General features: G+C 39.2%; 1 protein-coding gene across 3 annotated transcripts in view; it reads right to left on the reverse strand.

Annotated features, from left to right (window-relative positions):
• LOC108433047 (trichohyalin) overlaps window positions 1-21,583 on the reverse strand; it is a 318,922-nt gene that overhangs the window by 204,494 nt on the left and 92,845 nt on the right. For all 3 annotated transcript variants that reach the window (XM_017707316.2, XM_017707312.2, XM_017707314.2), the window contains 2 exons: window positions 15,427-15,573; window positions 10,705-10,788 (listed from right to left, as the gene is read on the reverse strand). In XM_017707316.2, the coding sequence (XP_017562805.1) occupies window positions 10,705-10,788; window positions 15,427-15,573 (231 nt within the window). The remainder of the gene's footprint in view (window positions 1-10,704; window positions 10,789-15,426; window positions 15,574-21,583) is intronic.

A 21,583-nucleotide genomic window follows, 5' to 3' on the forward strand; every position in this document is an offset into this window, starting at 1 on the left:
ATCTTGACCTCATGTTTCAGCGCTGACCCCTGTACAGACCCCCAGCAATGAGCACAGGCCTCTATGGCTCTCCATGCCCCCTTTAAGCACTTGTGCATCACGTGCCCCGTCTGTTACGGCTCTCTGGACAACATTTGCCTTGGACATTCCCACCCAGGCCCGTGGTCCTGAAAGTGACACATGGCGTGGGTGTTGCCAGCCTGTCACCTCCTGCCCGCTGAAGTATGAGGCAATTTCCTGTGGGCGACGTTTGGTTGAGAGAGGAGAGAGAGAGAGAAAGTGTGTAGATTGGAAGGTTGCACGTCCAAACGCGAGCCCCACTGCTCTCTTTGATACTGTCAGGGAAGAGTAATGGCTTTCTACAGCCGGCACCACTACCAAACTAATGTTGTGTGACTTTGGCTCTCCTTTCCAACGCGTTCCCACTACAGTGAGGGCCTGATCGAAGGGAGGGGAGAGATGAGAAGGCAAGCAAAGTGGGGAGGCTGAAGACAAGGGAAAGGATCCCTACTGCCCCTAAGGCAGCTGGGATATACCCACAGAGCGGGAGGAAAGATCAAGCAGCATGAAACAGTTACCACTAGCAGCAGTACAGGGATAAAAATCCAAAAGCCCAGGCGGGAAACCCCTCTGTGGCCAGTTACATGTAGCTTTTCGCTACTACTGACTGGATCATGGCCTATAGCCAATAAACACAGCCAGTGTAAGAACAGCCAATGCACCATACACCAGTATGTGTCTCCTCTAAGCTAAAAGCACTTCACTTCACATCATGTTAGTGGTGGGCAGCCAAAAAGTACACTGATCAGGCATAACATTATGACCACTTGGTTCTACATTCATTGTCCATTTTATCAGCTCCACTTACTATATAGGTGCACTTTGTAGTTCTAAAGTTACAGACTGTAGTCCATCTGTTTCTCTGATAGCCCCTTCTTATGCTGTTCTTTAGTGGTCAGGACCCCCATGAACCCTGACAAAAGAGGTACTATTTGGGTGATGGCTCATTCTCAGCACTGCATTAACACTGATGTGGTGGTGTGGTAGTGTGTCTTGCACTGGTCTGAGTGGATCAGACACAGCAGAGCTGCTGGACTATTTTTAAACACCTCGGTGTCACTGCTGGACTGAAAATAGTCCAGCCAACGGCATCCTGTGGGCAGTGTCCTGTGACCACTGATGAAGGACTAGAGGATGGCCAACATAAACTGTGCAGCAGCAGATGAGCTATCGCCTTTGACTTCACATCTACAAGGTGGAACGACAAGGTAGGAGTGTCTAACAGAGTGGACAGTAAGTGAACATATTCGAGCCTCGTTGCTCATCATAATGCACCGATTGGATTGGCTGAGTAGCACCACATGTGATTGGTCTTTGAAGTTTCCCGGGCCGCTAAACCGGTACCATAATGACTAGAAATGTTACACAAATTAAAACTGGACCATCCCGTGGAAATGAAATAATTCTCCATAGTGTATCAGTTGTCCACATAGGACAGCGTCTGGGTCCGGACTCGGACCTCGGTGTGCCTCTTAGTGACCTCTGCTCTACACATTCCTCACAACACCAGAAGCAGGGGGAAAATGACTTTTTGCAGTCAGTTTAAGCCGATTAAAATAAGCACTCACACTTCATTTCATAGATACTGTTCACATCTGGGAGGAGAGCTTGCTGCCAGTTAGAAACAGAAAGTAGCCTAGTGAGGTACTTTAAATGTTCAAAAGTTGTGAATCATTGCCTTGTCAATGTTTTACAAATCAGTCATTACAATCATTAGCAGCTCTGTTCATTGTTCTGAACACAAACATCTCTTCTTTTTATAACAGCTTCCTACAAATTAGCTGAAACAAGGGAGGCACATTCTGACTAATTTTGACATTCCAGTATCCATAAGAATTCACAAAGGGATATCTGATTAACTACAGGGAAGAAAAAAACAATGCAAAATAAATAAATAAATGTTCCCGCATGTTATTTGTCAGAGAAATGCGTTTCTTTTGTTTCTCAATCGAGGAGAAATGGCAAAAATATCTCATGAGACTTCAAAAGATGTACAACATGCCACAATATTTAGCTTTTCTGATATCAATTTTCTGAAAGCAGTTTGCTCATGTTCAAGCACTTGTGTTTTGGAGTATAACACAAAATACACACTCACAAATTCAAACAACCCACTGTGCTTCCCTGATTTGCTGGCCTGTATATCTCACATATATCCCAACAGTGATTCCAAACTTTTGAACTGTAATCCTAAGCTTCTAAACAGTGATGCAGTAATACAGGGAGAGTCACTCGAAAAAATACTCTGTATTATACAACAGTTACTTCCAGCCACACAAGCTGATTGGCTGAGAGGCGTTCTAACTGTGCTAATATTTTGCCAAAACATCATTTTTTTCACAAACACTGTATCCCTCCTCTGAGATGCCGTTGCTAAGCAATGAGTTTGATGAGTTTGTACTTCTTACTTTGCCACAAACAGAAAACGGATACTTTTAAGATTATATTTGTCCGACAGCCGATTTGGTCCGACTCTGAAGATGAGATGACACTAAATTCCCAAACTGTCGTCACCACTGAGCAGCTTTTCAGTCGGCAGCTGTGACAGAAGAACCTAAACAACCTGGAATCAGCCAGAAATGAACCAAAACACCATTCGCCAAACGTGTAAATTGATTTTCAGAGTCTGACCAATAAAGCCATAAAACTGCCGCAATAAAAAACAGAAATGCTGCTCAGTGGTGACGACAGTTTGGGAATTTAGTGTAAGGAGCTGGAGAACAAACTGCCAGTTGTGCAGTGAGTGGGCGGAGCTCGTTAGTCTGATGTAGCAACAAGCTGCTTGTTAAGGAACAATAATTTGGCAGTCACATTGTTTAACCTCCGTTTGCAACTTCCGGGTGTGTACCCCTGTACCCCTGTTCATGTGTCTGGCGGAAAAACGAAAAACAGTCCCAACATCACACATAATGCAATCGATTAAACATACATCAAGATATGTAGCATATTTTTTTGTTTCAGATCACTTCATCCTAACGGGACTTACAAGAGAATATTCAGGGCCTCTTTCGAGTGAATCTCCCTGTAGTTTTATATATAGTTAAACTCTTTACAGATTTACTAACAAAGTAAAAATTCTATTATTTTCACACGCTCTCTATAAATTTGGCCTGCGAGCCTGCAATGATTACTGAAGCAGCTTTTAGGATTCCCAGTGACTGGACGGTCATAAACCTCTGGGAAACAACCCACGTCTCATCACTGCATAACACAATCAGGCTCTCATCTCTGAAACTATGTGAATAATTACTCCCTGACTCGCTGCATCTGTCCACCAGAAATCCAATAACTGACAGAGAAAAGTCATCTCATTATCTCTGAGCAATCTTCCTATTAAAGTCAAACAAAGAAAACTTCATAACTCTTTTTCCAAGTGGCCGCCTTCGCTACCCACTTGAACTCTTTGCTGTTCTCTGCTATAGATGCAACAGCAATCTACCCCCATCCAGAACTTACACAGCAATTACACAAAATTAGAGCCTGATTAAAATTGCACAATATTACAATTCATTAGAGTTAATTGACTCCCAGTGTTGTGGGGCCCACTGCCAGATGTAAGGAGATGTCAAGAGATAGTTGGCCCCTCACATGAGCACTGGAGAGGACAGTGCGGTGATTGTCTTCTCCTGAGTTCCGCAGAATTAGCTTCAACGGAACAAGAAGCACATCTGCTGCTAGCACAGCTCCACTCCACAGCTCCTAAAGCTCCTGCCTTCCAATACAGCAATCACCTTCTTCATTATCTCCACATCTCTTCTGTTTCTGTACATTCTTACAGTCCTGTTGAAACTTTGTCTTTTCTGAAATTCTGTAAAGCTGCTTTGTGACAACATCCGTTGTAAAAAGTGCTATACAAATAAATTTGATTTGATTTGATCTCTGATGAATGTGCTAGAGTGGGTTTCCATCTCAGATACAATCTTTCACGAGTGTGATTTTCATACTGCAAAAGAAGTATAATAACATACATGCCACTACTATGTTCATACCACTGCTGTGCTCAGAAGAGTTCACTATCCAAACAGCATCTGATCAATGGTGTTCTTATGGTGGGGTGTGATAAAGCGTGTCTCTGACCCGCCAATATGCTGTAGTGGGGGGCACACTCTATGGGTAATGCCGGGTGATTAGTCTGAGGACCTGGAAAAAGTTTGGCTTTCACAAGAGTTCTTCTTCTCCCCATCACCTATACTTACACCTCAACATTCACAGCTATTTACATATTTACAATCGTGCGCACTCAAAGTGAAAAACACAATGAAAAAAACTCTCTCTAGTCTCTACAACTAGACGACATAGATCAATGACTGCAAAATCATCCAGATCACCAACATTCATTAACATTGCATCAACTGAGCTGTACCCCCCGGTAATGCTGCTTATATATGAGTAGCTCTTTCCCTAGAATAAATAAACTTACTGGCCTGAGGTAATACCAGAGCTCTGAATATTGAAATATATTTACGTGCAAAAGTAATTATATTCATATTCTCCACTTTATAGTCAAATAATCTATCGATTACTGAAATGAATAATCGATTATTCAGATTATGAATCATTACCAAATAAATTTTATGTAGCTATTAGTTTTTAAATTCAGCTTGAGGTTGTTTTATGCATGGGCTAACTAACAATGAAGTACAGATGACAGTATAGATGAATAACATTCAAGAATTCACTGTTTTAATGTTTAATGTCAAAATTTATAACCAAGGATGTGCAAAGTAGCAGCAATAAAATATAACAAAACTAAATTTTTCCTTTAATCGACTAATTTGAAAAATGAACTATCTAAATTTAAATGTTAAATGTAAACAGTGCAGTGCTCTGTGCTCTGCTGTCTGTCTGCACTCTTTTAAAACTGAATTCTACAATCAGAGATCTTTACTGAAACGGAAGAAAGTCAGCATCTCTCTGTGCTCTTGTGAGAGTCTCGCTCTTCTCTGAGAGTGGATACTCCCCGCTGCAGAGGAGACGTCCTGTGACGGAGAGGAGGGGAAAGTTGTGAACGTTTGTGGCAAACTTCTCTATGAACAGTTCAATTTGAATGATTTTGTGTAAACGCTTCAATTCATCTGTAACCCTTTGTCCAGCTGCCCTGTATGGTCACAGAGAACTACCTCCTTAGTGAGTGGTGCTAAAGGTTTGTGGAAAACAGAAAACTCTTTGTAATCGCTCTCCTGTGTTTGGCGAGTTTGACTGCACGGTGGCCTCGGCGTTAAGACGACGATGCGGTGTTTAAAAGTGTAAGTGTTATCTGGAAAGTGAACAGGGTCGCTGTGAATAATTGTTACTTGCTTCTCTGCTTTAACTCCATTAACGATTCCAGAGAACAGCATTTTGAAATATAAATCTTACAGCTCGGCTCAGAAAATGAAGTAGGATAGAATTTAACATTAATATTAGCCAACTAGCTCGCTAGAACAACTACTGCTGCTAGCACAACTACTATACTTCAATCACTACACTAATGAGTGCACTTCTACTGCTATATGTGCTATTTTTACACACTATTTAGTGAGCTAGTATGCGGTTTGGGACGCACGTATTTAACTGAGATGAATCATCTTCATCCAGTGAGCTGACAAGGTTCCTCTTCAGAAGCTCCAGTATGGAGGAGGTGTTCCCATAGCCAGCGAAGCTCAGCTATACAAATAACACACCCGACAACTGAGTTTAGCTCCCACACCTTTTTGAGGCAGCCATCGCGCTGTTACCTCTTGAATACTAAATTAGTTGGCAACTAATTTGGTCGTCGATTTTAGTTGAATAAGTCGAATAATCGTTGCAGCCCTACTCCACTTACTGTTCATGTTCACACTCATTTACAATTCCAGAGTACATATTAATGATTAATGATGGACTCATCCAGGTAAGTAAAGCTCCGGTGAACCCATTCAGTTCTCTTTTTAGTCCTTAAAGGCAAGGATGACCAGTCCACAAGTAAGTACAGGTAAGTATATAGAATCAGTCTTTGCTTTGTTATGTGTAAGGAGTACCTTATATCATAACAGGGGGACTTTCCCACAGCTGTATAGAATACTTCAGAATAGTTGTGATGGCTAAAGACTGAATACACTGTTCTAAATGTATCGCTGCTGTCAGAAGAAAACCTTGTATGTCCATTTTTCTCATTTTTGACATAATTTGAAATTACCTGTTATCCCTTACATTGTGAGTAAATGTCATGATGAATAGACCAAAAGAAACGGCCCACAATGACTTGGAAAAAATTCTCCACTGACTTACATTAAAAGTACAGTAGGTTTTTTCCTTCTCCTGTAAAGTTACCATTTTGGAGATATGAGCTTTTCGTCCGACAACAACGATATTCAGAATACACACAGAATACATTTTGAATACATCTTGGTAAGGCACATAAGCAAAACACTAATTCTTCACTGGTGGGCCGTTTCCTAATGTGTTTTATCTGTTAATACATTCCACGAAAAAGAGGCTTAAATTTCTTACAAAGCTCTTCGCTCATGAACTCATATCCCAATAACAAAATCTTGCAAATTTGTTTATAAACTGGGTAGCTATGGGATTTTCAGCTAATGTCATGCATCATCATGCCTTGAAACACATGCAGGAGTCCAGTGCGACACAGATGCTAAGCTTATTACTCCTAAACATGGCCACTACTGAGGAAACATTGTCCACTATAAAGGTTAGTTTAATCACCATTTAATGAAAAAGAGTTCAGAAGCTTTAAGACGGGGTCGGCAACATGTGGCTCTGGAGCTGCATGTGGCTCGTTTACTGCCCTGTTCTGGCTCCACAGCAGAATTTGATTTGTAGGTAAAAATAAAATAATCCCCCTTTTCAGTTTTATAAAGCTCTGCTGATCATCAGACACAGTTTTAGCAATTAATGGTATTAATCACTAGAGTTAGTGCAGTCTATAACTGCTAACCTCAGCAACCCAGACAAGAATCTCGCATAGCTAGTAGCTAAGAAAAAAGCCAAGAAAGGGATTTAAGCCAGACATTGATAATTCTGAGTCGAATGGACTTTTGTGTTTATAAGCATTCAGCTGGTTTACTGATATATTTAATCAGCAACAAAAGAAGCGACTTCAGCCTCGGAAAAAGTCAAAATTTGAGAGACAATTCACAAGAAATGAATCTACTTTTGAGGAAACGTTTCCTGCCGGAGAGGTGAGAAAAGTGACTACCACTCAGCTAAAGCTTAAAGCAGAGCAAAGTAAGTCTTTAGCTGATACTAATACATTAGCACATACTGAGACACACTTACAGACAAGATGATTTTTTAAATTAAAGGACAAAATGACTTCTTAACATTTGGGTTGCGACCCCTGCTTAGTAGCAAAGAAACCACTTGCTGAGTTCATCTTGTGAGGGCGTCTAACGAGAGTGTTTGCTATACACCACGCACCGCTTTTAAGACATTCATGGTGTTTTTTTTTTTAAGATTGTAGTTTTACATATTATTTGGGTAAGTATTCAGAAAAGTACTGTCCTACAAATGTTAGCAGTAACTGTATCCTGAATTCTGTCTTTTCTAAATGGAACTTGGACTTGTTACTTCATTTCTGAATTCTGAATATGTGTTCCAAATATCTGCAGTGCATTACATCCCAACCTGGCCTGTTGATCGATGAGATAAAAGATAACAAAGCAGGTAACTGTGCTTAGCAATATACAGTGATTTGGAAGTCTTACAGCTTGTCCCAACAGAAACCGGATGTGATGTGGCGTCACATCACATCCCAAACCTGTCAGGATGCCTACAAAGGAAATGTCAATCAGCACCTCAAGTCAACAAATTAAACAAAAAGTTCTGTAAACAAATTACAGAACCATCAGCTAACAGCTTCAATTACAAATTGGGAGTGTCTTGTTTTTGTAACATTTTGTAACATGTTTACATGCAAAGCCAGTAGCTCATAGCATACAACAAAAAACAAATGACTACCTCACACTTTCAGAACTCTAGCAATTGCCTTATAAAAAATAGAAAATCAGAAGCAAAAATTAAAACGGGGCACTCACTCAAAGCAGTGCGTCACACTGCACCCTGACGCACGTGGCTGGCGTGGACAGCGTTATTGATTGTAATGAGAGAATTCTGGTTTAGTCATTGTCACTTCCTTGCAATGATTGTCAAAACCCTTTTATATCAACAGGAAGTGTGTTGTTGCCAGTAATTAAGTAGATTAAACCCAATTAAAAATGAAAATTAGGATTTTAGGTCATTTACATGTTGGTTAGAAGAATACAGTTTTGGTTCCTGATTTCTTGATGCATTCATTTCTGTTCATTCTATGGATTTGTAAAAATTCCATCAGGCACTTTGAATTGAATTCCATCCAATTCAATGGTGTCGCTTTACGGCACTTGATTTGATGCTTTGCATGATGTAAGGCTTGGATGCAGCTGCTCGGCCATGGAAACCCATTCCATGAAGCTCTCTACGCTGTTCTTGAGCTGATCTGAAGACCACATGAAGTTTGGAGGTCTGTAGTGATTGATTCTGCAGAAAGTTGGTGACCTCTGCACACTATGCACCTCAGCATCTGCTGACCTTGCTCTGTCATTTTACATGGCCGACCACTTCATGGCTGAGTTGCTGTCGTTCTCAATCGCTTCCACTTTGTTATGATACAACTGATAGTTGATTGTGGAATATTTAGTAGTGAAGAAATTTCATCACTGGACTTCCATAGGTGTAATCCTATCACGGGACCACGCTGGAATTCACTGAGCTCCTGAGAGCGACCCATTCTTTCACTAAGAGGCCTAGGTGCTTCATTTTATACACCTGTGGCCATGGAAGTGATTGGAACACCTGAATTCAATGATTTGAATGGATGGCTATACTTTAGTAAATATGAAGCATGAATGCTTGAATGAAGCATGACATCATTCAAATTTTCAACGCGCAGATGCGGCCCATGTACAGTGTATATATGTGTATATACAGTGTATATACAGTGTATATACAGTGTAATATGTGCTATATTTAATATTCATATGTCATGAAGTTGACAGTGTCCTAACACATGGATAAATATCCCCCACATGTGGAGCAGAGTAGGAGATTTTCCCCACTTGATTCTTCAGCGTACATGTGCCTGTACTGTTCGTATTGAGCCTGCGAAGTTCTGGCAAAAGAGAAAGTGTAGCTGCTAAAGGAACAGCATGGAGGTCACAGATTATAAAATAAGGCATGAGCTATTGCAGTCATTTCATATACTTCTTGGATTTATTTATACTGTTAAACACATAAACCTTATCAGAAACGTTGAAAATCACTTTATAAGCAGCCTATTGTTGTCTATTAGATGTGGGATTTACTGTTGATTCTTTTGAGTGTTGTTAGCACAAGCTAGCAGTGCTGTATAATCACATTGTATGCCAAATCTACTTTAAACAAGGGTATGTAAAGCTCAAAACATGCATACAAGTACCATATTCCTTTTTACATATCGCTGTCCTCGTAAGAAATCCTTGTATCTCTTAAATCCTCGAACTTTACAGGAGAAGGAAAAAAATACTTTACTGCAAATGTAAGTCAAGTAAATGAATCCATCTATAAAGGTTTGATTTTGAGATTGCTTCTCAGTATTACTGAATGAGAATGAGGTCATTAGCCTGCTACCTGCAGTCCTCAACAACCAGTCATGTTCAAATGGCAGTTCTTCATTTGGTTGCATTTTATGCATAAGGATTTCAGCAATAATGACTAATACTTTCAGTGTATTTTGATCAAATTTAATAACAAGTACATGAACTTTAGTATTTAGCATTTTTAAAAATAAATACATTTGGCAGACACATTTATCCAGATATTTTTGATCTTTTTTACTCAGGTAGGCTAAGGTGGTATTAGGAGTCTTTCCCAAGGGCTTTATTGGTATAGTGCAGGGTGTTTAACAAAACAGGGATTGAACCCCAGTCTACATGTCTAGATGGCAGAGGTGTTACCCACTGTACTATACCCACCAAATACTAAAGTCCTGGCCATTTATAAAGTCAATGAAGGATTGTTGATTTTTTTTTTTGCTTGTTTATTTGTATTTATTCTAAAGACAGTTCGATTTAAAAAAAAAAATTTCTCCCCAATTTAGTCATCCCCAATTCCACCCACTAGTCAGTGGATGCCCCCCAATCCCACTAATCCACTAATCAAACAATCCCCCCCGATTGTTTTATTTTTTTAATTTAAATATTTGCTACCCACATAAATGGCATCACATATCATTTTATTAGATGCCTAGATTGCACAGTACTGTATTTGAAATCACAAAGAGGTAAAAATGCACTCTGTACTCTTTATTAGAAAAGAAATCCATTTAAAAACTTCATTTATAAATTATAGTGGAAATTTCTGGGGAAAAAAAAAACAGGAAATACTTCAGTGAAGTACCTCAGGAAACAACAGGATGTCTTCTTCTATGTAAGCAGTTAAAGTAAGAGCAAGCCAGACGCTTTCTCTCCATAACAGAACAGTACCTATTAATTTATCTCAGAATTAACTCGCAAATTCACTGAAGTACATTATGTTCTTAAAAACCACTCTGGCTTTGGTTTCCTGGTTGATAAAGCTAGAATTCACATAACGGAAATGAACAACAAATACCCACACCCACACACCAAATAGATGTTTGATGGTACTCACATCCCTGTGCGGGTCGCTATTCTTCACCTCTCTTTCAGTGGCCTCGCGTCGAAGCTGAGCTGTCGTCTCTGCTGAGCCCTGCAACTAAACACAAACACTACAAGTCATTTAGCAGAACAGGTACATTCGTACAAATCATAAACAAATACTAATCATTTTCTTCCTCAAACAAAACATCATATAGTCAAAGTCCTTATTTATGTTTCAATATTTACGTCTCCTTTCATCTATTTCTGCAGTGGAGGAGAGCCGGTACCGCAGGCTGGGCATACTCGTGTTTCAATCAGACACTGATTCCTGTGAATGACCTCTTCAATCAAGACCTGACATTTCACCGTATCATTCAGTGTGAGAGGGAATATTGCTGTGAAAATCCTAAGTTGATTGAATGGCCCAGACTATGCCTTTTATCCCGGAGTCATTTCTGCTCTCATATATAAGCCCTCAAAGGAAAAGCCAAAGAGATGCTCAACAGACTAAATTAGGAACTACAATACTATGCTAAAATAGGTTGGGTCAGTGAGGGCAAAGAGGGTACAGAGCTACAAATAATACAGCGCACAGGATTCATTTTGAGGTTGCTGTACCTTGGAAGATTTTGGGGATTTTAAAGAATGAAATATGAACAGAGAGAGAGATAAGATGTCTGTGTCATTTCGTTTACAGTGTTTAAAGCAATGATAATCTCCTGACAATACAGCCACAGACACTAGCAACCAGACACACCTTGATGGAAAGGCTCAGTGATAAATGTGGCCACGATGTGACTCGGATGTGATCGATCATCCATGTTTGGTGTCCAAGTTTGCTTATGTACTTTGACACGAGTGGTGGACGAAGTACACAAACAAAGCAGAGACACCCAAGGTAAAATATTACTCCAGTAAAAGTGGAAGTTCCTCCCTTTAGACTTCCACTTGAGTAAAAGTACTAAAGTATTTGCCTTCAAATGTACTTAAGTATCAAAAGTAAAAGTACTAAAAGATTAATTATGGCTCTGATGTCCTGTTATCATTTTTATAACAAGACTGGCTTCATGAACTCATTTTAGGTGAAAATCCTCCAGTGTCTCTCTTGGTAAACCAGGCTTTTAATAGAATGTCATTAATTAGTGATGCTGATGTTTATTAAAATGATCATAAGCACAAAACACTGAAGGTAAACAGTTTCCATCAGGTAGAACCGAGTGGCTCTGAAATCACTTTTTACAAACAAGCAAAGTTTCAGTTTAAGATTTATTTACAACTTACATATCATATATGATATGCTACATATGCTAGCAAGGAAAACGTTGATGGGAATGATGTAACATGCCAGTCCTGCCACTAAAAGCTGTAACATTCACCGAAAGCAGATACACGACTAAAGAAATTGTCCACGGTATATTTTACTGTATCATTTACTGGCCTTTTTAAATGATGCATAGCAGTTAGTTTCTTCTGCTGTTGTTTCCTTTCAACTTCCATCGGGTCAGACACATGCCCAAAGGATTACAAGCCTGTGAACGCTGTGGATGTGTCTTTGAAATCTGTCCTGGATGATGTAGCAGTCTAGAAATGCAGCCAACCTGGACTGCAGCCTAGCTTATGGAACACAGCTTTTATGTGTCTGATATAAATACCATTATTAAGGGGCCATGATGTTACCAGCTGATATAACTGCATGTTTTGATTTGAAGCTTTAAGTGTTTATGCGGATGGTTCTAGTTAAAGTGCTTTACTGACTGATACGACCATCTCCTACCAACTGTGTTAAATATAGCTATGTTCTAAGTGGCCATGTTTCTTAAACTCAAACAAACAGCCAAACATCACATTCTTAGGCTACATTTATACAGCAGGTAGAAGTGACCCAGATCTGATTTTCTCACCAAATCCAATCATTTGTTTGGCTGTTCACAGTATCTTTTTAAAGTGACCTGTATTCGCATGCGCAAAAGAACAATGCATCAAGTGGCTCGTCCAAAGGTAAACAATCATGATGACTAGCGAACATCTGTCGCTCCCAGAGCTTCAGTTTTGTCTTGGCCTGAATGTGTTCGAGTTCACCGTAAAAAGGGCACGTTATTCGGCCATGGCCACTTTTTTGGTTCATGTCCTTAGATTCTTTAAACTGTTTGATGCTGCAGGCTCAATCTCCTCCAGCTTCGTTCCCACTGCAGTTAATGCAGTGCGCATCATATATATTGCAGTTCAACCCTCAAACTACTATGATAGAATAGAGAAATCCAGTCGTCTGCCTGCTGGTGTCTGAATACTGCAATATGCTCTGACATGGATGTGTTAGATGTGATGGCAGTAAGGTGGTGTGATCCATCACTGATGTACCGAACCAGCTAATGTTTGCTGTTCTTATTAAGCTGACGTTGTTGAGAAACTAAAGAGTTTAGCACTTGTAACCAGGTAGCTGAGCACTCGTCATCACCAGACAGCTACAAACACTCAGTTTTTTTCTTAAATTATGAATTGCAAAAATTGCAGCCGTGTTTTCCAGCTGGTTAAACTAGCTGACCAGAAACTTTCTCCCACTGTCTCAAGACAGATCTGTAAAATGTTCCACTGTTTGGTCAGTGTTTATGTTCTGACTGTTTAGTTTAAACAGCAATTAACCACAAAGCAAAAATCCACCTTTAAACTTGAAAGAAATAGTGATTTGACATTTATGTAATATGTATAGATATCTACTGATATTAATTTTTTTATTGTGATCATTTTTTGGCCACATCACCCAGCCCTACATCATGCTAATGGTGGTGAATTTTACTATGTATAGCAGCACTCTAGATCAGGGGTTCTCAACCTTTTCCACCCCAAGGCCCACCTGTGTATAACTACAAAGCATAGCAGCCCACAGGTACACTAAACTGCTTTAAATACTGCTTTATTTTTCTTTTCATAAATGCTGACACTAAAAACCTGACAATGAGCTCCTGGAAAAGATCAAATCGACCTATTCTGGTTATCAGTACATTTGCAAAGTTTGCAGGTATGTAAAAAACATGAAACATTAAAAAAAACACACACACACATGGTTGTAGTGATGTCAAAAAGGGGATAAAAGGAAAAAATATTGAAACGTACCAGGTAGACGTGATTTGGTGCTTGAAAGATGTCTCTCTAGCTTTGAATGTTTTTGTGATTCAGTTGAAATAAACCTCACTCTATTCACTGGGCTTTTGGATTAGCGTCATCACAATCGACAATAATGATAAATCTTATCTGATACCGGCTCATCTGGTTTATCAGTTTAAGTTTAACCACTCAGGTTGCTGATGCTCGACCAAATATATGCTCCTCAATCCATGTTGAAATCAAACCCATCTCGTCTCTATTACTTTATAGCTTATCTATTGTTTTTAACAGCAGCTCATATTGAGAGTCTGTAAAGAGTCGTTATGTCGACTGGACGGTGCAGTTGAGAAGGAAAGTGACCACTGTTGATTAACTCCATCATTTGATCACAGTGCATGCTTTTATCAGAAGTGAACTGAACAGGGTTCGGTTTGAAGCAGACCTAGTCCCCCGCGTTTCTGCCGGACCTGTTCAGCTCTTTGATGCGGTCCCGAATACGAGTGCAGTGTTCACACGTGTCAAAACAGAGCAAACAAAAGAAAAAAGTGTGAAAAGTCCAAAGAAACTTCTCCATCTCTGGCTGGCTGTCCCCATCACGAGCCTGCGGCTGCGCTGTCTCAGACTTATGACATTTAATTAGCCCACCACTGCAATGTTTTTATTTGTATGTCTCTGAAAATGTTTCTTAGATTTTCAGTTACTGAGTTAATCATTTTTCCACTTATGTTTTTATGAATTACAGTGATGTTATCGGCGCAAATTACTGCCTCCCCCTGAGGCTCACAGACCACTAGATAAAGGAGGTCAAATGCAACGACTAAAAGGGCCTTTTAAAATATCTCAACTGAGTTTTTATATCATTTTTACTTAACATTTTGCGAGGACCGGGGCGAGCCACTGTTTGTTCAAAATATACCAAAACTGCAACAGCAAAATAGGCATTAAATACTTATTCAAACCTAAAAATACATTTTTAGGTAGGTTTTTAAAAACTGCCTATTTGCTTGAACTAGACACCAGAAATCTATTCTTGGGAGAAAGGGGTTCAGAACGCACACTATGTTGCAGTGCATGCTGGGGACTGTAGTGCATCTCAGGGTGAAACAGGCTAATAAGTAATAATTTGTGGGCTGAATACGACTGTGTCTTGGGCCTGATCGGCCTGTAGGCCTAGTAATTGACACATGAGCACTAGAGGGTGCACTGGTGGTCTGCAGCCCACAGGTTGAGAAACGCTGCTCTAAATTAAACACAGACATTTAAAGCTCACAACAGACATTTCAGTAACATTCTTTAGTTTGGAAACTGGTTGCTCATGTTTTTGGCAATATCAGTGAATACAGTCCATACTGAAGCCGGACTTTTGCTTACACCTTTGTCCTTTTTTACAACTGACACGATGTCATACAGTGTCAGAAGCAACACCAGCAAATCTATTTGAAAGTCAAGTGTTGGGTGATTTAGACATGCACTAATGCTCTTTGGTGAAATGCAAGCTTCCAATACTTGTTAGCTACATTAGCCTCATAGATCCAAAGCTTCAGACCCAAACATCTTGGCTGATCAACTACATTAAGGGAAATTGTGTAAATTACAATTTTGGCTGAACTATTTCTAACTCAGTACATGTTACAGCTCCTTGGTGCATTACCTCTTCTGTGAGCTCCTTCACCTTAGCCTCCAGCTGGATGAGCTGCTGGAGCTGGCTGAGTTTGTCCTGGTCCTTCAGGGACATTTCTTGGTGGAGCTCTGTGATTATATCCTGCAGCTCCTGGATCTGAGCCTCATACTCCTCCACCTGCCAAAGAGCAAGCACTCATTAACACATCAATGACTCCAAGCTCATGTGTTTTACTCAGTCCTTTGCAAAAGTCAGAGACCACCCTTTCATTTATTTAAAACAGCCAATGAGTTATTCATTTTTACAAGTTATTCTTTCAGTGTTGGGGAAAAAAAAGCACAAAACATATATTTTAAAAATTCTGCAGATGCCTCAATAAATAAACATATTTATTTCAGTATATAATGACGTCTGGGCTCTGGGGCGGCCAGTCCATTGCTCTGACATTATTGGCAAAACCACAGCAATGTAGAACATTTTCCTTCTGTCTTTATCTTTCCCCCTCAATCTTTATTCTTCTAATCATAGATATGCATACCTAGATGACACGTTGAGTCCAACCAGGCACATCAGTGGCGCCACCATTTTAGGGTGGTCAACATCACTGCTGGACTGCATTCAGTACCATTACAGAGCGGCAGTTTAAGAAAGATACTGTCCAAAATGACACTATTTCAAGAATATTGCCCTCAGAAAGAGGGATAGAATTATATAAAGGAGGGAACGCAGTGATCCAGGCTCATGTTTGTGTGATGTTTAATGTTTGTGTGATGTATATGTAGATATGGCTGTGTGGTTGGTGAGGCACAGAGAATCTGCTGATGTTGTTTTCCTCTGGTATTATATTAAGCTTATTTCATTAAATAGTCCTTACACTCCTTAATCCGTGCAGATATTTAGAATAGACCACAAACTTATTATTCCTGAAGTTAGGTTCTTATTTGCCAGCTTCTGGTTCGCATTTTCCCGTTCCAATAGTGCAGCTTCAGGCGCCAGAAAGCGACTGCACCGTTTAAGGTGGAATGGGAAAACTCAAACAAGAAGCTGGCGAATTGGAAGCCAACGTAGCTTCGTCCTTCTGTATATAAAGATTCTGTTTAAAGTGATTCACACATTTATGGATTTGCTGATTGTGTTTTTACCAGAGTGCTAAACTCACATCGGGTGCAGACTGAATACTTTCCTGCTGGTCCGGATAGATAATTTGCCCGATCAGTTATTAAAGAAATAAAAGCTACTGAGAGCAGATCCGCGCAGCCTAGATTAATCTGTGTCTGATGATTATAACAAAACAGACTTGGTGAAAATAGGTTGAGTAATAAGGAAGTTGTGGCCGATTTAAATCTGGGACTTATCGTCTCTCAATACACCTCAATTTGTTCACAAGTGAATCTCGACCCCTCCAACATGGCGGCTGCGCAGATGTATTGCCTCACGTAGAGAACGACAGGCCACGCGGCATTTAGGTATGTATATCTATGGTTTTAATTATTTCAAATATTTACGCTTTAGCTTCCTGTGTTTATGCTAAATAAATTTGAGGGTCAAGAACAAAACTTTTTTTTTGAGCTCAGGCATGTCATTGTACCCAAATATGAGTAACATTTGAAAAGCTAATTTGCTTATTTATAATCCAACATTCTAATTTAATATTTGATTTTTTTCAAATTTTGAACATTCAAATAGTCACAAATATTCTTTATATTATGTGCATATTGTTTACCAAACAAAAGAACTAAAAGAATTTAGTCCAGCACTTTAACCAAATCTACAGGGAGGTAAATCAAACTGGATCATAATCAATATTAATTATGCTATGAAATAATCACCTTACTAAAAACAAAGTGACTTTCATTTAGTACTTACTAGCAGTAAAGCACTATCTTACTTAAATCGAATGGCTGTTTCTGCTCTACTCAATACTCAACGATCAGAACCATAATGTACTCATGTTTGTTCCAGAGCACCCGGATTCCCTGAGTGAATATTTGGCAGATGATGTAAAATGGCAGCCCATCCGAGAGGGCTTTGACGCACTCCTGACAGAAGTCACCTATCAATTGTGTGGACATGGTTGTCAGGGGAGAGACTGCTGCAATGGTGCTTGTAAGTGAACCGGAGGCATTGTCTGAATCCATTTTCTATAGCTAAATTGGCCTCTGCAATTGCGGGTCACGGTATAAGAGAGAGGGAGGTCAATCACACAGAGGCGGTTACAACACGAAACAACAGGCTTCAGCTAAGAAGCATGGCAGATCACACATGCTTGATCCAGGCTGGTTGAGAACACAATTGGCAGGCCTATATAAAAGAACCAGCCTATTAAAATGAGGCTACACATTAAGCCATGCAATTTTCTAAAAGAGCAATGCGCTCTCCAGATCAGCATGTGGTACAGGAAAAAAAAAAAAGCAGGTACTTGTTAGAGACCATCTTGGTGGTTGAACACGATACACGTTTTTAATTAAGGCGTATTATCTGCCCTTCTAGAATGAGATGTGATACAGTAGGCTTATAAAATCAATTTCTTCTAAAAGCCGAACTGAACTTCCATTTTAATTAAACTTTTGATGCCGATAATAGACCATTACATTGCGGTAATGAACCAAGGATCTCCTGTGTCAAATGTCAGCCATTTTAATCAAGATCTAATTGTTTTTGGATTACTTTATCATATCTTCAATAGATGCTAAGCCGCTGATTCTGCAGCATAATATCCAACAGATTTGATAGAATACAAGCAGGAAAAAAGAAACCTTTCCTCTCCATCCAAATGCACAAATATGAAAAATACTTTGCTATGTTAACTTTAGTTTGATTGTCAGTGGTAAAGTTAAGTTGTGTCAAGTCAAAGTTTATTTATAAGAGGCTTTTTACAAAAGGTGTTGTCACAAAGCAGCTTTACAGAAAAATCTGGGTGCGAGCCTGAAAACCCCTGAAGAGCAAGAGGAAGAAACCTGGAGAGGAACCAAAACTCAGAAGGGGAACCCATCCTCCTCTGGTCGACACCGGACAGCAAAATATTATAATATAATATATATTATAATATTTATATAATATAATAATATAATAGTATAAAATATTATAGTAGAAAACAGGAAAACAGGCGGAACAGTGGTTAATTAGACTAGTTTGAGTTTATGCTGCAGCAGGACCATCAGGAGGCTCAGTTTATGAGGGTGAGGTTTGCACAGTGTTGTACAGCGTGAAGCTCAATGGCGGTCAAAACGGTCCAGAAGGCTGGCGGGCAGTGGGCACCCGATGAACTGTCCATTAATGAAGGCTCAAGATAAAAAATCGACACTTTTACTCTGACAGTCTGAGTCCTCCGTCACAACACTTAGGTTACTCTTTTCAACTTGTTTCTTCAGTCGACTTCACCTTGACGAATCACCTTGACTGGTGGAGTCCATTTGTGGCATTGCTCGAGTCTATTATCATCCACACTAGTCCGTAAGGCCTCGGTACCGGCTGTGTCTGAGCAGATATGCTGAGCTACATTGAGCTTAGAAGAAAGTGTGACTCTGAGCATGTACTCTGGGTTACATATTCATTTTATGAATTCAAGTTTTATTATTTTATTTTATGAAATCACTATCGTAACCATTTAGGTCACCATATGCTTTTCTGAGCACAATGTGAGATTTCAGCTGAAATTAATGTAGAACTGTGGTTTACTTTTTTAGGTGACAGCACTGGTGTTTCACAAAAAAAATTGCATCATGTAAAAGAAGTCATTTTTAAACATGTTTTAATCTTCAAAATTTTTCATGTTAGATGTTAGACAGAGGCTGTCTCAGAGGAGCTAATGAGCTAAAACTGCAGATATCAGATATCACCTATTGGTGGGGGTTCACCAATAGGTGGCGCTAATTGAAAGAGGTGAAAAATCAGAGCCAGGAAAAAAAAACAGGAAAACTAAGTATGACAGCAGCTTAAAGAAGCCAGGAACTACACATTCACCACAGAACATGTTCAATTTCAATCACTAGTCACTCGACTTTTGCTCGCTCAGACCTTATTTTTCATCATCTAACTGCGTTACTTGTTTTAGCAGCTGCTCGCAGAACTGACGTTAATCTAGCCGATCAGACTAAAGATCCGAACACCACAAAACAGGTTTACTTTCCTGTTGTTCTCCCTTCAGCACCAGTCCAGTTGTTCGACTTCACTCCCTCAGACTTTAATATTATCTAATTTTGTGTTTGTGATTAAGTTACTCAGAATCAAACGTTCTGTGGTGAGCAGAGCTGTTGATATGCTAACTAAGCTAATGCTAACCAGCTCCTTTCCCCTGTCTCTCCCAGCACTGTTTAACATTTGGCAATAGTATCAGGTTTGACATACTGCATGTGGGTATTACCCCCTCAAACTCCTGGCCCCGCCCCCTCAGTAACACCGTTGGAGTTATTATATTATATCATAACCATTATGTTATATTATATATTTTCCTTGTCTTTCAAAATGTAATGAATATCTGAATACCTGAATAGTGATTTCAGTCACAGTTAGCAGAGTACTCGAGGAACAAGCACTTGAGTACCCGTGCACATTCCTAGTGCATATTTCTTTAAAAAGAGACCGGCTCCCAGGTTGCATAGCTATGGCCCTGTTTAATTGGTGATGTGCAGTGTGTGAATGTTAAATGAAAAATAATCCCTCAATTTTAATATAATTTTTTGAATGTGACATTGTTAGTGAACGTTGTCTGTTCAAACTTATCGAACGTAAGAAAAAAGTTGGTATTTGTACCTTTTCATAACTGAATGTTTTAAAGCAGAGCAATAAAATAAAAGCCTGGAGGTAAGATGGAGTGTGTGGAGTCAGTACAGCGTAGAAAATATAATTTCAGTAGATTATGGTTCAGTTATGTTCCCTGACTAAAGGTACTGAGATGGACCCTTGAGGGTTCCACCCCAGTGAGTACAGGGGCACTGACCCAGTGACCGTTTCACACCTTTTTTCTGAGTGTAACAGCTACCAAATGCACAGATACCATACTGTTGCTGGTCATAAATAAACAAAATAATGAAATAGTTAAATTTATGGGAATATTTGCAAATGGATATATCTATAGATTTATTTTCACAAATGAGTTCAGATGCCAGACCAAGCTACTAATCCAAATGTGGGCACTTTGTACAGTAGCAAGTAAATAACCACATAACGTTAGAAATGTAAGGAAGCAAGTAAGCTTCAGTGTAAGCTGCTTGTAACGCAGTTTGGCTGAGTACTGATGCAGGTTTGAGATGTTTTTGAGATTTGACTCACACAGCCCCTTTATTTTTTAGCTTATGAGTCATTCTATGGAAAAGTCCATTTTTGTGTGCCTAGCGTTACAGATGAATTACACTTGAAAAACATGTTAGGGTTACAATTTATTTATATCTTAAAATAAAAAATATATATTTTATCAATTGCACCTTCTCAATTTAGCAATATTGGTTTTTAAATAAATTATTTAGAATTCCAAGCACCACAGAAGAGCTCATCCTTACAGCCATGTCTTGATGTAAAAACATGTTTTTCTGCAACTTTAACTGCAATAATCCTCACATGACTATGAAATATGTGATTTAATTGACATAAATAAATTAAATGCCAAATAAATATAAAATATATATATATAATGAAAGTCGTGGTCCCCAAGAGTCGTGTCACTGGTGTTACCTTATAGAAAAAATCATATAGAAGACTTAATTTTACCTGTTTTCTGAGGATCTATGAAGAAAGGCACATGGTGAGTCCACTGTGTCATTTAGTTCTCAGAGATTTTCTCATTTAGTTCACAATTTCATATGAAGCTTTTAGCTAAAGTCACTGGTGTGACCAACTTTATTCTGAGGTAATTGTGAAAAAATGGAATACAGATGGATTAAATGATATATTTTAGTGGATGTTCTATGACTGACAGCATGTGGTTTGATGCTCTGTAGCCATTTTTCATCAAAAATGTCTCTGGTGTTACCTTTATTATGTGTAACACAGATGACAATCAGTAACACCAGTGACTCCTATGGAGAGATAAAAAGTGAACATTTCTGTAGAATGACCCTTATAATGACAAGCGGACATCGTTGGTGTGGGGACCTTGTAGAAAAACTATTTCCAAAAATATGTGAACATAAGCCTAGATACCTTTTTAGCAAACATCTAATGACCCCTTAGGTTGAAAACACTGTGAACA

The sequence above is a fragment of the Pygocentrus nattereri genome, chromosome 15, assembly GCF_015220715.1.
Source record: "Pygocentrus nattereri isolate fPygNat1 chromosome 15, fPygNat1.pri, whole genome shotgun sequence".
NCBI classification, from domain to species: Eukaryota; Metazoa; Chordata; class Actinopteri; order Characiformes; family Serrasalmidae; genus Pygocentrus; species Pygocentrus nattereri.